The 17,499-nt window shown below is 28.3% G+C and overlaps 1 protein-coding gene and 1 long non-coding RNA gene across 3 annotated transcripts; one reads left to right on the top strand and one right to left on the bottom strand.

Moving 5' to 3' along the window:
• Positions 1-2,055: 2,055 nt before the first annotated feature.
• On the bottom strand, positions 2,056-3,979 carry LOC100162611 (arginyl-tRNA--protein transferase 1). 2 transcript variants are annotated; one of them, XM_008189136.3, is made up of 7 exons: positions 3,724-3,979; positions 3,457-3,565; positions 3,254-3,380; positions 2,854-3,002; positions 2,404-2,520; positions 2,262-2,338; positions 2,056-2,171 (listed from the first exon to the last, which is right to left on the bottom strand). In XM_008189136.3, the coding sequence occupies exons 2-7, from the start codon at positions 3,554-3,556 to the stop codon at positions 2,103-2,105; spliced, it is 639 nt and encodes a 212-aa protein (XP_008187358.1). In that variant the 5' UTR covers positions 3,557-3,565; positions 3,724-3,979; the 3' UTR covers positions 2,056-2,102. The 2 variants fall into 2 exon arrangements, with proteins under 2 accessions (XP_008187358.1, XP_001944839.2); XM_001944804.5 differs by having other exon boundaries at positions 3,457-3,979.
• Positions 3,980-3,998: 19 nt separating this feature from the next.
• LOC103310534 lies at positions 3,999-9,317 on the top strand. The gene is made up of 6 exons (XR_511122.3): positions 3,999-4,281; positions 5,396-5,540; positions 6,060-6,230; positions 6,300-6,595; positions 6,685-6,800; positions 7,094-9,317. It is a non-coding gene; the product is annotated as an uncharacterized LOC103310534 (long non-coding RNA).
• The last annotated feature ends 8,182 nt before the right edge of the window (positions 9,318-17,499 follow it).

The raw sequence follows: 17,499 nt of genomic DNA, 5'->3' as shown, positions 1-17,499 counted from the left end.
CCCACGGGTCTGTGACAAGTCAAAACTGAATATCCCCCTCCTTTCGAAAAAGCTGAGCACGCCACAGTGTATGAATCATTCATGTTTTTATCTACAAATTTACTATAACAATATATTTCATTCAACTAGTACTACAGATAATGAGGTGTTGAGGTATTTAAATTATTAATAAATTAAAGTAGGAAATTATTGGTAGATTAAAAATTATTACTATTACTTGAAATACAAATTCGACAATTGATATAACGTTTTAACAGTTTTATTTATTATAATTTATAATATATCAATATTAATTATTGGCACATGGGTAAATTACACAATTCATTTTCTTTTTAATTTAGTCTACCAAAAAACCAGTCAACTTGGATTATTTTTTTTGTATTATAATTTATTACATTTTATGACTTATGTACCTACTACATTTTTATTATTTTTAATTATAAATAAAAATGTAATCAAAATTATAATATATACATTTTTGTTATTTATTCTTTATTTGTGCAAGATTAATTCTGATGACAATATAATTGACAACACAATATACAGTGTTTACCACATATACATTATACATACATTAGTGATACAGCTAATGATGCATGCACAATATACATTTTAAAAACTTACATAAGTATGATGGATACTAAACATGAAACAAAAATATGTACCTCGAGATCTACTATAAATATACATAAAAAATGATAAAACCATATTATAGCATATTGGAGTAATAACATTGGTTAAATATATGTAAGTGTTTTAATAAATGGTATCAAGGTATGAAAGTTGATGCAATCTCATTCGAAACATTCAATGTAGACAGTATAACTGAAAAATTACAGGAAGCTTATTAAATAAATATCTAGCTAAATTGTTTATTACATTTGTACATAGGTTTTTCATGAAATAACAACATTCAATACTTTAAGAGGATGTCAGCGCAATATTCGTTTTCTCTCTCTGGCCCACGCGCAACATAGACAAAACGCATTTACGCAAAATCATTTTTTCTATGTGTTTAAGTAATCTTAGAGTAAAGTTACCTATTACAAAAAAGATAGAGAATAATATTTTTGAGGGATTGACATATCGATTTTATATTTTATTATTATTTGACTTAGTATTCCACTTTCAAAATAAATAAAAAAATGTTGTAAATTAAAATGATGTTTAAATTGTTTTAAGACAATATTTAGATAATATATCATTCCCTCAAAAGTATTATTCTCTATCTTTTTTTGTCATGGGTGACTTTACTCTAAGATTACTTAAACACATAGAAAAAATGATTTTGCGTAAATACATTTTGTCTATGTTGCGTGTGAGCCAGACAGAGAAAACAAATAGTGCGCTGACAGCCTCTTAACAATAACCAGTGGAGGATTTAATGAAACAAATATTGAACTTTCGGACTGGGTGTTCGAGGCTACTGTTCAAGCTAATCACCTTCCCTATTAATGCATCAATATAACATAAAAGTAATATATTAAATGGGCATACAAAAAGATGTATATTAGAAAATAAGCAAAAATGTTCAAAATAAATATCAGAAGTATCTAAAGTTCTGAACATTTTATTTATTTTTAGAAAATGTAAATATAATGTGTAACTATTATATACTACTATTATATAATATTTTATTTTGTTATCGCCATTGCCCATTGCCCCTCATTAAAGCGGTCTGGATTATAATAGTATAAGAATGTACTGAATACTCCAGTATTTTCACATACAATATATTTAATTAGACTTTCTTTCTTTTCTGAATATCTTTAAAAAGGACACTCGACAATCAAAAAAAATAGTAATATAGTAAGAAAATTAAGTCAGAATCAATTAGTTATACCACTAAAAGAAAGCACCTAAAAAATGTATATATTTAAGATCACACTTACTCCATGTATAAAAACATATTAATATGCATTGAATAAAAATTAAATTTAGTTACACAAAATAATTCTAAATTAACCTTTTACAATTAATAAGGCTACTTACTCTTAATTTTTGAACTCCATCAGTGGATACTGAATCATTCTCTGCAATAAATTCTTCTAAGCATTTTTGTTGAGGTGTTGAAATTGTAGTTACAAAATTTGGATCCTTGGCTAGTTTCTTTTGAATGCGCAGTAATTTTTTTTTTTTTGAACTCGGCAAATTTGGATTAGCTCCTTCGCCTATAGTATTGAAATATTTTCTTAATTATTGATATATTAATATTATTAACACTAGTTTAAGTATTCAATTTAAAAAATAAAAAACTATACCGGGCTTAACTTTTTAGTTTCTTTCTTAGTATCAGAGCTGCAACTTAAATTCAGAGGTACAACCATTTTGCTATCTTCTATAAAATATAAAATATTGAAAATCATCATCAATGATAACAATTAAGTTTTTAATTTAGATTACCTTTATTTGTAGTAACTAAAGTACTATTATGAGAATTAATAACAGAACCACTTTGTTCTTCATCAAATAAATAATCAGTGTTAGTAATTTTCATTTTATCATCATGATTTTGTATATCTATAAATATTATAAATCAGAATTATTTATGTATTAATTTGTTCATTAAAGGTACAGCTAAAAAATTAATAATTTAAAACAAATTAATTAAGAAACTAATAATATGAAGACAAGTTAATTAGACATGAATATGGAAAAGTATCTAAGGCCGGTATTACACTGGTTTAACATTGGTCAATTGACAAAAAAATCAGTTAACATCAAAGTAAAGTTTTTGTTGATTGAATAATAACGAACCGGTGTAATATCGGCTTAATGCCTTAATATAAACACAATATAATAATGACGAAATCTAATAAAAAAGCAAAACAAATAAATTAAAAAACAAATTACCTTCTAATTTATATTTCATGATGGGTTCACTTTCAACTTGTTCAATATTAACTGGATTTTTCTGACATTCCCCATTTTTTAAAAATGTAGTTACTCTTTTAATGATTTTTTTCTGTGACTTTGATAACTCAACATTTAAAGCTTCACATCTAATTTCATAAAATAATTTGATAGTTAGCCATATACAGGTTTAAAAATCAAATACAATTTTATAAAATAAATATCAATGTAGATTTTTTAGGCAAGCACAATTCTTTTAGAACACATATTTTAAGTTTTAATTATTTTATATTTCAATATTGATAGTTTGGTAAACATTAAAATAAAAACTACACTTCGGTCTTAAAAAAATTAATATATCAGATATATTTTTTATCTGATTTCCATAAACAGATTATACCTGATAGTGTAAAGTGGACAACAGGTCTTTTCCATAAGTGCTTTGTAACAATACTTGCCAGCACGTCGCCAGCCACGATCAATCATATCTTGATATGCTCCTACTGAAAGACTTGAAGCCCACATTCCTATCAATCAATCATATTATATAAATCAACACAATGCCCAACATCCAAGAACATATGTACGAAATACTATGCTTACCATTGCTAAAGCTGGAATTTTCTTTCTTGCAGTAACCGCATGACGATCTTTTAGTTGATCCATTATAAAATACTATGCTTTTTGTATTAATGCTCTGCATGATTAACGACTTGAAAAATAAATTATATTTAAAAAGAATAAACGCACTCAATAGAACGTTCAGAATTAGGAGATCAACAACAGAGTTGCTGAAAAATACACTTAGTACAAGAACAAAGTATAAAGAGCTAAACTACAAAAGCTCAAAGTTTAATACCAAGTACCTACATAGAATAATACTAGAGTACCAGGACAATTGTTTATCTGTAAATCTTTTAGAGCGCACAATATAATGGTTATGCACAGCAATTATTGTTATATTCTCGTAGATATTTGATATTCTCTTATTATCTATGATTATTCTTGTATGACGTACACTACTTCAGCTGTGCGAAATACCCACGAATAATATTATATTGAATATTTATAGGTATCTAGTATCTACTATCTAGAGAAATATCTGTGAGCTGTAGAAGTAAATTTGCATCAGTGTTGATAATGAATGATAATAGAATTCCGTTTCACATAATACGCTGTAGATACGGACTAATAACACAGAATTCTATTCTTTTTAATTCTGTGCTATTAATATACTAATATCACAGATTTCTATACTATGAAAATGTAAAGAAATCTATGACCAATATATCTTGGCCCCGAGTCCGTGGCTGTAGTAGACTAGTGGTGAGTGGACTACTGACTGTCTTGATGATCCTTATCAAACGATAAGCATGTACGGAATACCGCGACCACTACACTTTAGTTATTACACCGCGTAATGTGTAGGTAGGTACCTACATTAATTTTCGGAACTTTGAAATTTACGGTCTGTACAGATTTATTTGTCGGCTTGTATTTTGTTGTATTTTGTTGTATTCACTGGACTGGACAACAATTGACGATTGTATAGTTTTTGTCTATAGTTCCGTTCATTACAAAATAGTAAATGCTACATAGTAAATATAGCAATAGTACTGCCACATAATAAGTGATTGTTGTGATACTCACAATTATTCATGACAAAATAGACATATTTTGACATGCAATTATTATTGCAGTCGCTACCAGGCCGACATCCACACGTCCGATCCACAAAAATCATAATATATTCAGTATATTATTTTAATCTGATGTCATGGGTACTTTCTATTCCAAAGTAATCATTAATTTGTTGTTTTCTGCGCATTTACATGCATTGAATTGTCATTCTATATTAGGGTATTATTATTTTACTCTGGAAATGTTGGGAATTACAAAGATGAATGGTTACAAGCTATGAATGCTTTAGCACTGTATATTCATTATGTTCTCATATGTTTATGTTCACAAAACAAATTTTAAAATTGTTCAATAAATCTGAACCACACAATCATTTAGAAAATGTTGATGAAGAATTTGTTAATATTATGGCTGATATAATTTAAAAAGTTAATGTGGTTGCACACCTAAAAAAATATTTTTTAAACATAAATTTAAATTATAGTAAAAATAATAGTTATAAACCAAATGTATTATGTAGGTATTTTATGTTTAAAATAATTTTTTTTTTTTTAATTCAGAGAAAATATTGTAACATCAAGAATACTATTTTCGAGGATGCTAAAACTAGTTGGTGTACTCATTTAGTCAGTGGCGTATTTACAGGGAGTATATGGGGGTCATATCCCCCCCCCCCACCCCCGGAGACCAAATATTGTTCACAATACAACATGTATATAATAATATGTGTATATTGAATGTCTATTAAAAATTGTATATCCCCCTTGAAAAAATCCTAGATATGCAACTACATTCAATCGCAATCAAAAAATGTGACTTGTGCCATCATGAACAAAATTATGGAATTGATTTTATCACTTGTCATATACCTACTAAATTTACATTTTTTTTTTCATTATAGAACAATTAATGATGTTCCATATTGGTGTATATTGTTAGAATTTGTTTTGGATATGTTGTCATTGCCAAATGAAGGATTGATTAATCTGTATAATTCTGCAATGTCGAAACATAGTGACTGTCCAAATTGTATACACATTATTCAGGTAACATTAATTTATGTATCATACTTATCTTAATAATTTGGATGTTACCTCATCAAAAATAATACAGTTGACTCAGTTACTCCTACCTTGATACCTCAAAAATAAAAAATTCTCCTTCATAGTCATATAGCCTAATTGGTTTGTGATTTGTAAACATTTTAAGTAACTTAAAATGTAAATTTTAGTTTAATTTTAAATTTTTAAATTTTATTTTTAAAAAGTAAATTTTTTTTGAACTTCATGTTATTAAGAGTAGACTGTAGACTGCAGGTGTGATAAAAAACTATTTAGACATTTTGTGAAATATTATAATATCAAATTTAAAATGTTGCCAATACTATGTATTATTAGTTATTTATAAGTTATTAAATAACATTTTCCGGTATTCATATGAACGTTTGATAATCAACCTACTTATCGTTAATATTGTACAAACACTAGGACATTTAGTAATTTTTTCTATACTAAAAAAATAAATGTTCTATACTCGGATATGATTTGTTAACATTGTCTGCATAGATTTTGTGCATTTTTGTGGCATGAGCAACTTGGAGTATGATCATATTATATTGGCAGATACACAATGTGTTTAGAATATGCACATCAGAATGACGACTTTTGACAATGATACAGTTTCTCAAGTACAAAAGATGTTGATTCTAAGGAAAAATTACCCAATAGTGACACTTCGTAAGTTTTTCATCACAGTTATTTTCAGTGATTAGTGATGAATAATAACCATGTGTTTGTGTGTTATAGGTGTTTGAAGGACAAAAAGTCAATGGCAGAAACCATACGTAACATTGAGTTTCTTAACTTGATCTTTCTCTACACAGATGATGCTTCAATCATATTAAAATATTATTGTATTCATTGCCTGGTGAAGATTTGGGTCAAAACAACTGTATTAAATTCTATTCATGAACTTGTTATAAAGCTCAGAGCGATTCTATGAATTATTTAGAATTTGAGGAAATAGATCAAAAATATTTTTCAGATTTGATTAATTCATACTGTTACCCAATCAAAATCACTGCTTAGAATAATTTAAACAAGTACGTTGATAAAAAAAAACAACAACAACAACAACAAAAATATTCTTAACATTTCATTTTTGTATTTATATTATTTTCTAATCCAACAGATTATTGCAGTTGACGTGGACACTAACTTTGAATCTGATCAAGCACTTTTTGAACTTTCCATGCTACTTTTGCAATATTTTCAAGACCTGATCTGTACAATATCAACAGAAATCAAGTATTTTATTTTTATTTTATAATTGGTTTTTAGAATTGGAAGTACATTTGAACCTAAAACTTTCACTGATGATTTAATAATGACTCGAGTTTATTTGTTGTTATGGAATATTATATTTAAATTATGTTTGAAACTTGTGTCTCAAGAACGATACAAGTACATTTCTCATTTGAACGTCATGTTCTAATGTTCTGTGTGTATAACGAACAATTGATAAAGGCAAACTGATGCCCAAAACACATGATATTACAAATCTTATTTTAGCAATAACTCTTATTTCGTTTTTGATGAAGAATTTTTAGAAGTTGCTGCCACATTCCAACATAATATGCATATTATGCTAATCATATGCTCACAATGATGTCAATCCAATCATCAAGGAGTTGTTAAACTTAAGACCCAGCTGTTCACCGACGACCTATTGGAACAACAAAATAACTCTGGTATATGATGTGCTAGACGTATTACAATATGTTACACACAGTTATACGCAAATGGTGGGTGGACAGTGAACATAAAGTGTCAACTTTGGTTGACAAACTAACAACTAAATAAGTATCACAGAGTTTGATTGTTCAAGAGTTAGAAGACAACAAACAAAGCGAAAAAAAATTACATAATATAATTATTATTATTATATAATGTATTTGATATGTGGCGGTGCTCATAGTTACCCACCATATAAACTGTTATTTTTATTTTCAAATAATTTTGTAATTTAATATTTCTGATTGGTTTGATCTTTAGTATAAATGGTTTGTTACAAGCAAAAATCCACATGACCTATTTTAAGTGTGGACACTTATTGGTTTGATTCTTATCATTAATTGTTAAAAAAAATTAAAACATGTTTTTTTAAAGTTTATTTCAATATAATATTTTTATAATATTTATATAATATTTTTTGCATGTATACAATAATAACATGTATCATTAGAGTATTGCAACACAGGTTAGCAAATGATTAATTAAAACTACATTTTGAATTACTTGACACATAGATGTAAAGGTTCAACTAATTCTTGTCCATTAGCTTCAATTAATTCAGAACCTCGTCCTCCCATAGTTACTACTGTCCCAGTTTCATTCATTATAAAATGAAGGCTAGCTCCTTTTGAGCCTAATATTTAATTTATGTGGTCAAAAGCTTGGCATGTAGTATAAGTCAATTAAGACTTTTTCCTAATAACTAATATTATAATTTTCCTTACTAGTTTTGATATTCAATAATATAAAACTAAACAAAATGTTATACTTACAATTTTTGCCCCATTATTCAAAGGACCAGATGTCATATTTGGATACTTAGATATTGTGTCTCATTGAATAACAGATTAAATTTTTTGAATAGCAACTAAAATACAAATAAAAATAAATTTTTGAGCTAACAGAATACAATATAAGTCTAACGTTTATATTAAATAATTAATGACTCAATATGCTCTCAAAAATTTTGTTTTTTTCGGCCCTTTAATAAGTAAATATGATCACTTTGAAGACTCATTCAGCTTGGCTCATTCACACCTCATATATATTTTTGGCACGAAAATATAATAGTATTTGAGTCAATTATATTCATAAACAAATAATTGGTCATACAACTCAACAGTCTGTAATATTTTTTCCACAAGCCACACTTCAAAACTCTTCAAACTTCGGAAACCTAAGCTATTAATATTCTCAAATAAAATTTTAATAATCAGTGACTCCCTAAGTCATCGAAGCACCAAACCCCTCTAACGAGATAATTTATCAAATCCACAACATCATCATCTCGGCCCATAAAGCGATCGAATTCATGTGGGTTCCCTCAGATACGGGCATCCCAGGAAATGAAAAAGTGGATTTACTGGCACCTCGACCTCATCCTCAACTATTACTACTCTACCATACCAAGACATAAAAAGAAGTATAAATATACACACTTCCAATATGTGACAAATATCCTGGGATGAAATACTAATTTCTAACAAATTAAAATCAATTAAAAAGAAAATCACTTGATGTCTCTAAACATTCCGAAATTATAAACACAAGAACAAGAATCGGTCATACCTTCCTCACCCACATACATATCATAAAACATGAAAAACAACCTCTCTGTAGCCAATGCAACAAACCGCTCTCAATCAAACACATAGTCTTAGATTGCCACTATTTGTCAACACAAGAAACATCCTCACCAACCTTCATCGATGGAGGAAGCACTACTTCAAATTCATCGGTATCGACACAAAAATGTAATAATTAAATAAAACTACATAACTAGGTAACAAAAATAATGTAAATATATAATATTGTAAAAACCTCTATCCCATAACCATGTAATCTAAATTTATAACCTATTTATCCATTAATAATAATGTAATCACAACCACAGGCTAATGACCTAGCTGTTGAAGCCTTTATTTTCTAGGGATGGAAAACGATTTTAAAAAAGTTATTAAACGGAAAAAAACAAAAAACGAAAACAATTAACAAAACAAAAACAAAAAACAACTGAAAAACGATAACAAAAAATCCCAAAAACCGAAAAAAATTAATAACGAAATCAAAAACGAAAATGAAAATAAATTATAGTATTATACATTATTAAATTATTTATACCACAAAAAAAAAATTGGAAAAATTTCATTTGTCTTTACTTTTTAATGTTTAACTTTAAAAACATTTTAATTTGTAATCAAAATTTTTTATAATTTTCTAATTTTTAATAAATTATAATTTTGATTTAAAATTTAAATATTAATTATTAAGAATAATTAATTTTAATTTTTAACTTTTAAGTGCATTTCTATACTTCACGTTACTATTACAACTTGAAAGTTAAAAGTTATAAGTTAGGTAGGTATAAAAATATAATATTTAAAAAAAAATATATTATCAAAAACGTTATTTGGAAACAACGGGAAAAAAACGTTAAGGGGCCTGCGCGCGACCTGTTTTTTTGCTCCAAAACATGCCTTACAGGAAAAACTCTCATGCCTCGTAGTGATCAGATTTTGATAATTTTTTTTTTTTGTTAGAAAGAGGAAAACTTCTTACAGGGCGCATTGAACTTTGATTTACAATATTCTATTTACGAGTTCTATAATAAGCTTTTGAATTTTACAAATTTTTACATGTTTTTAATTCTTAATTCTTTTTTGTTTTTAGCATTGTAATCAAAAATCGAAGTTCAATCCGCCCTGTAAAAAATTGTCCTCTTTCTAACAAAAAAAAAATTATCGAAATCCGACAATTCTATAAAGCTTGAGAGTTATTCCCGTAAAGTATTTTTTTTGGATAAAATACACCCTATCAACCACGCCCCTAAATAGTTATCGGGTAGTAGATTAGTGGAGAAGTCTTATAATTGAGGTAGCAACTAAAATATAAAATTGAATTTTCAAATTTTATAGAATTGTGGAAAATTTGAAAAACTGGCACCGGGACCCTTAATCAAAAACAATATGGAAAAATAACGTTTTTAAAAACGTCATATTCAAAAACGTTTTCCATTCCTGCTTTATTCTCAATAAAAAAAAAAAGTCTGTAACATGCATCAACAATTAGGTACTTAATAACTTTAAAATCATATGAATAATTTTAAGAAACATAAATCAAGCAAGTATGCTTATTCAGTTTTATAAAAATTAGGACTCGCATTTGAAAAATAAATTCCGTTTTATTTTATTTACAATTAAAACGTTACACAATATTTCAGTGAAATATTAATAATTAAAACGTTTACCCCCGTTTAAAGTTTACCGTACATTTTCTAATAATCCAGTGAGTAATTTGTGTCGTTCACCTATCTTTCGATAGTTCACAGAATAAGTTAACAATTCATACTGTAATTCAAATACACATTTTTGATATCATCTCCCAAATTCCAGAAAAAGTCATATAAAAAAGAATATTTGAACATTTTTGTATTTCAATTTTTGGAGAAGCTAAAATCAAAAATTTGGGAAAGTCGATTTCAAGTAGACTTGATGACGAATTCAAATCTGTTTTCAGAATTCTTATCGCTTCATTAGATCAATTGGTATGTTTGGCAAAAAATACGTCCAAAATATGTCACGCGTGTGTTAGACGAAAACAGAAAATCACGGTATCGAATCCCCTTAAATTAATTGTATTAATAATAAACAAAGTCTCTATGAATCGCCTATTCTACATACGGGCCTTCGCTCGAGGACCCGCGCTGCCCTTCTACTGCGGTGCTTACGTCGCTAGCCGTATTATTCTACAATCAGATGTTACAGCCTATTATTTCTATTACATTTTTCTATTGGTAATGAAATTATAATTGTGTATAGATAGATTTTGTTTAGTGATATTAATTTTTGTATGCACCAACCAACTTGATGCATACAACACTTCCTTATATGTTATAAAAAAGTGTCTCCTCATATTTTAAATCTAAATTGGTTTACAATTATACCAAATACAAAAATTAAGAAAAGGAAAACGGCTTTATAGTTTTTGTCATCTGATATCCTATCCAAGTAGGTATACGTGTAGGTAACACAATATATGGATTAACAAGTTTTGACATTTTTCGAAATGTTAACTATGAACATTACTAAAAATGAATTAACTACAAATAGAGATGAGTGTCCAGAATTCTATTTTTCTTCTCTTTATTTTTATTTCTTTTCTGTTTTATTAAGTTAAATGGGGTATCTGTTTTCTTAAGCCTGCTTAAGCCTTAAATTGAATATTTATTAATTATTTGATTTCTTTACGCTGACTACCATAGTTTCCATCTGAGATATTTTGTTATATTTATTAATTTGATGCTTCATTTTTTATTTCTTTCTTTTATCTTTTTGTAATCTGTGGTGTTCAAAGTTCAAATAATGATTATTTGATTTTATTTATCGGGCAGTTTACGATATTAAAATAGATGTTTTTTTATAGAATGATAGATGTAGGAAGATAAAAAAATGAGAGCTAGACGGAGTAAAAACAAAAATACATATATAATATATGTATGTAATATATATATATATATATATAATATATCTATTCTATGATCTTCTCATTTCTCTAAATCGTGTTTCAAATAAGTAAATTTTTAAGGTCCCCCAAAGCCCAAAACATAAAAATTGTAATTGTACTATGGTTTCCCGTCCTATACCTACCTATATATTTAAGAAATAAAGTAAAGGTTTTAAAAATAAAAAGGTGTGAAAAAGGTTACCGCTCTGCTGTACAGTAGGTGTCAAGTGGGTCACATTAATAGTACTTACATTTTTATCCTATGATATAAAATCGTTGTACCTACACGAAAAACGATTCTGAGCGAAGACGGTCGGTCGTACGTATTACTAAGTACCTATATTGTATCTGTTATTATACAATTGTTACTACCTAAAATAACTTACTTATAATTAGACATTAGTAAAAATTAAGTTGATTTAATTTTTTGGAAAAATTTAAATTTGAATATTTCATTTTTTAACTATACATATTTATCAGATTTACATATTACAAAGCAAAAATTTACATAATTTATCTACCTTCTAAGGTAGCACAGAAGGCAGAGAGTTGAAATAACAGAATTATATCAGATTTTAAATTACAAACTAAAAATTAATTGTATACAGTTACAAATAGAAAAAGAAAAAAGATTTGTGATAGACATAGATAATATAGGTCTTATAAATTTGCACTATACATTATGAAAATAACCATTCGAAACTCGAGTATAAGTTTTTACATTAAAACTCCTATATTTACATAATTATTTGTTTTTAAATTTTAAGGCATGTACCTATAATATTATATATAGGTCGGGTCAACATAGTCCATACATTTTTTACCTAAAGATTTCTAATATACAACATATCTAATAAATAACTTTGGCATTAACCACTAGGTGTTTTCTTTTTTCAACTTTAACATGAACTTAATAATTTAAATTTGTATTATCCACATAGCTATTTTCTTAAGTAGTAATTACTAATTTGATTGGTAGCACATTAAATTTCTTAACATTATCCTTTGAAGAGCCTTATAACCTACGATTCCTCAGACATATTTGTTTTTGTTAATTTATTAAAGGATATAAAGCAATAAAGCATCTTCATTCAGGCCTCCCCAGACTAGTAAACCATATTGAAATATATAGCTTGATAGAAATCTTAATACACTATACGCAGGGCATGAGTAGGAGTAACATGACGTAAATTATAGAAGCTAGAGGTTAAACTATGCAGTTTCATAGCTAGGGTATTAACATGTAAATTCCAACGCAATTTTTTACCAAAAATTAAACTGAGATAGCTGACTCTTGAAACACTTAATATATTAATTTGACAGTATAATTTTACACAAGTTATTGTTTTCACAAAAATTAAGAGATATAAATTCATCTAAATTGCTTATTTGAATTATAAAACGTGAAACACATGAATATGGTTTTTTTCAATTTACCGTTAATTTCTTATAATTAAGATATTAAATAACTTTTTTGTCTCAAAAGTTAATTTTTTTAGAATTTTTTCCCAAGAATCGTTAGCGAAAATTAAACATATTTCATCTGCATAGAATATAATTTTCCCACCAATTTCAAGGTTACATAAACTATTGATGTACAGAATAAACAAAAGAGGGCCTTGAACACAGCTATACCTTGCGGTACTCCGCGATTTAATGTCAATGGATTACTAATGACATCGTTTATTTTGACAACTTGGCTTCGGTTAGTCAAATTACTATAAAATCACTTTAAACTCGAATTTTTCATGCCGATGTCCGGTAAGATTCGCATGAGTTTAGCATGATTCACCGTATCACGCTTTGTTTATATATTTAGTAGTACTATATAATGCGTCTTCAGTTCCCAAACCTAGCTTAACCATATTCATTACCTATTGGATACTAATTTATTTTTCTAAGTAGTAGGTTATAGTTAACCTAGATTTAACAATTTTTTCTAAAGCTTTTGAGAAATTGCTCAGCATGGATAACGGATATAAGTCTATAATTATGTATACATTATTTGTCTCCTGTTTTGAAAAGTGGCTTAATAAGTAATAACTGCTAGTTTCCATACTTCAAAGAAGATACATTTTTAGATTCTGAGTGGAACGATGAATGTATTGATTTTACAATGATGTGTGTTTTTTTATTTTTTTATTTATTTTTTTATTTTTGTGTCTGTCATCGCGGTTCGATTTTCTTCAACAGTATCTTGTTTGATGGGAAAGTGAATCTAGTTGGTGCATTCGGGAGGTCAAATAGTTTTCAAAAGCACCTTGAAAAAACAAAAGAAAAATTAAGGAAAACGGGAATTTTTACGCAGAAGCTGTTTTCAAGAAAATCGATTTTTATTTTTGGTGCAACTTTTAAACAAATTACCGTAGGTACATGCAATTTTGACTGAATGTCTGCATTAAAATTTTCTATACACCATAACATTTTCCAAATATTTTGACTTATTTTGAGCTGTTTACGGACATTTTCAGTTTCCATTTTTTTTAGTTTTTTTTTTTATAAATATCAATAAAATTGTATTTGTTGGTTAAAAAAGCTTGAAAATTTAATAGAATGTTCCTAGTTTATTGTTTCAAAGGCAAATGAAAAAAATTTAAAATCCATAGACACATTTTTGTTTTATAAGCATCTCAAGTTCAAATATTGACAAAATACTTAAAAATGACGAAAATTTGCAAATTATTTTGAGTTAGAAATTCATTAAAAATTTTCTTTTTAAATCTAAGATTTTTATCACAAAAAAAAATGTCAAGAGCCAACGGTAAACGTAAACGGTATCGTTGCGGGCTTTGAGATGTGTGCGCAGGTCACGCACCCCGAAATACCCTGTGCAGTTATACCTAATAGTTACAAACGGTAAAATCCTTTACATAAATCTGCAACAGCGTACTACGAAGTATGTTGTGACGGCAAAGGTCAGCACTCACGGTAAGGTAGAGACCTCCGTGATACTCGTCTCGGATACTTCAAATATAACAAACCGACCACCGATTTCACGGCAATAATTATAAGAATAACATTACAATACATTCGGATCACAATATTATATGCCAATTGCAATGGAAATTATAACAGTGGTACAGCTCGACCATAAACCAGAGAGGTTATACTACACATTAGATTATTACAATTCACTGCAAAAACCATACTGCAAAGTAACCTAATTATTTAAGTAGGTTTTATAATAGATAAATTCACTATAGTATCAAAACTAACAGCACACTATTGAAACTAGTGAACGACAATTTGCTATACCTATGTCGTACGTGTGTAAGACGGAGACAACAAATGCACGGGTAGCATCCTCTTGAGACATTTTGGGGATTGATAATTTGACAATTATAGTACCTAATTACTATAATAGATGTATTGAATATTTAATAATTAGGTAATAAAAATTTCCTGAGCATAATAATTATCAAGGAAGTGTGAAAACAGAGACAGCAAATGTATGGATAACGTCCTCATAAGAGGACGTTGCACCCGCATGTGTCTCTTCATCTTACAATTAATGTACAACATATCAAAGCATATGGCAAAACTAAGAAACGTAATTTTTACCACATAAAAAAAGAGAACTTTGGCTGTGCAATATCGTTTTTATTTTTTCGTTATTGGAACTTCAAAAAAAGTTATTTAAGTTTGAAAAACACAAATAATAATGGATTTTGAAATAATAAGAACTTTTTTCGTATAAGTGATATCAAAAAAATAAAAACGATATTTCACAGCCAAAGTTCTCCTTTATATGTGGTGAAAATTTCGTTTCTGAGTTATGACTGTAGCCTTCACGGTTCTTTCCCACGCCAAAACGTTTTTGTTATGCCGTACGTGTGTAAGACGGAAACAACATTAAACATATTATGCGGGTGCGACGTCCTCTTAACCTATTATTATAGAATATTATCTTTAATACCTACACAAAGTTTAGTTACTGAAAAAGAAATTCGATGTACATGATCGCCGTCAACATGAAATATTACCAACAAATCATGTACTCATAGACAAATTACAGTAAAAAAGAGTGGTTCCGATCCCAAAAAGAAGTTGGTATTACCACTGAAAATCATTAAATGGCTAAAAAATCCAAATGTTTTAAAATTATATGTTCCTTGAGTACCTAAATGCTAAAAAATCCAACAAATTCCAAAAATAATATTTTGAATAAATACATTACTAAAGAAAAATGAGAGTGATGTAAATGACAATGTAAACAGCGAGTGTATACAGCAATTTTAAATACACAATATAAACATTAAAATATATTGTTTGGTTTAAATATTTAACAATTTAGTTGACCTTGACACATGTGTAATTTTCTAAGCTACTACAACAGACAGCAGTACAGCTAGTGTGAAAAGATTTAGGATTAGTATAAGATCCGTTATTATAACAAAATATTAGTTAACTATAATTTTAAACAAATTCAAAATTGCACAATTACGTTGGTAATTACCAACTGAAATCAGTCCTTTATCCATATTAACTTTTATAAGCTTTTAGAATTAAATATATTATTCTCAATATATTATAACTTAAATGTTGTTCTTAACGTTGACGCGGCCCGCATAAGTAGCAAGTACAATGTACAAGCACTATAGCGACCAGTCTACCTTATCTCCAACCACCACTACGGGATGCAAGCAGCGCGACCGGGTTGACTCTCCCACCGAGCCGGTAATGGCAAGGCGGGACGGGGGGGGGGGGACTGTGTCGCGTGAGACGTACAACGGTCGGCGGAAAAGGCGATTTGAGTATCCACCATCGGACCGTCGGACCGATAGCATATCATCGTCCGACGTTAAACTCATCGTCCGAGCGGCGCGACATGTATTTATATATTTTGGTCGTAATAATATAATACATATTTAAAGTGACATTCATGAAGTGTTTGTGTTGTGTTTTTTCATCACCTCAATCTAAACCAGACACTTCGACCGGACCACGATCAATCACGATTCAATCATCGGGTCCGCGTCAACGTGTTGGCTTAATTTATAATCTATAGTGTTAACTAACTATGTTAATTATTGCGGCTTTCATTAAATTGTCGACCTTTGCATAATTATTACATTCCAACTGGTGTAAAAAATCAAAAATCCATCACTTATATCACTACAAAGGATTCTAGCGATTGGAAATAAATTGAAATTAACACATATTTATATCGAACCCACACAGAAACACTATTATTACCAACTACATTTATAATATTTACACAACATATTTCTCATAAGTATAGAATATTGTATACATGTAATTACCTATGTAATTCATTTTTTTTTCATATGTGAGTTAAAAAGTTAAAACTACCTAATTAAATAACTTATTAAGCAACAGTTCTAATTTTTCAAATTAATTATTATTTCATTCTATTTTTACACATAGGTAAACACAGCTTACTGTATAAGCAATATTAATTATGATAAAATAACGATTTTAGATGAAACATTTTACTTTGTACACATCAGTTTAATTTATACATTTACACACATGCACAACCATGTATAAACACATATAATATTATGAAATGTACATAATCATTAATTGACACACAAAACAATATTTTTTCAAGTCGTAAACATACGCATAGCAGGAAACCACGATTTCCGCAGACTCATGTTTTTCGGAAACACGGGTAGTTTTGGATTGTGTACAATATGTACAAACTTTAATGAGCGCTCCAAAAAACTGATGACACAGAACATTA

Source organism: Acyrthosiphon pisum, chromosome X, assembly GCF_005508785.2.
Source record: "Acyrthosiphon pisum isolate AL4f chromosome X, pea_aphid_22Mar2018_4r6ur, whole genome shotgun sequence".
NCBI lineage: Eukaryota > Metazoa > Arthropoda > Insecta > Hemiptera > Aphididae > Acyrthosiphon > Acyrthosiphon pisum.
This window is presented reverse-complemented; position numbering and strand designations above follow the sequence as displayed.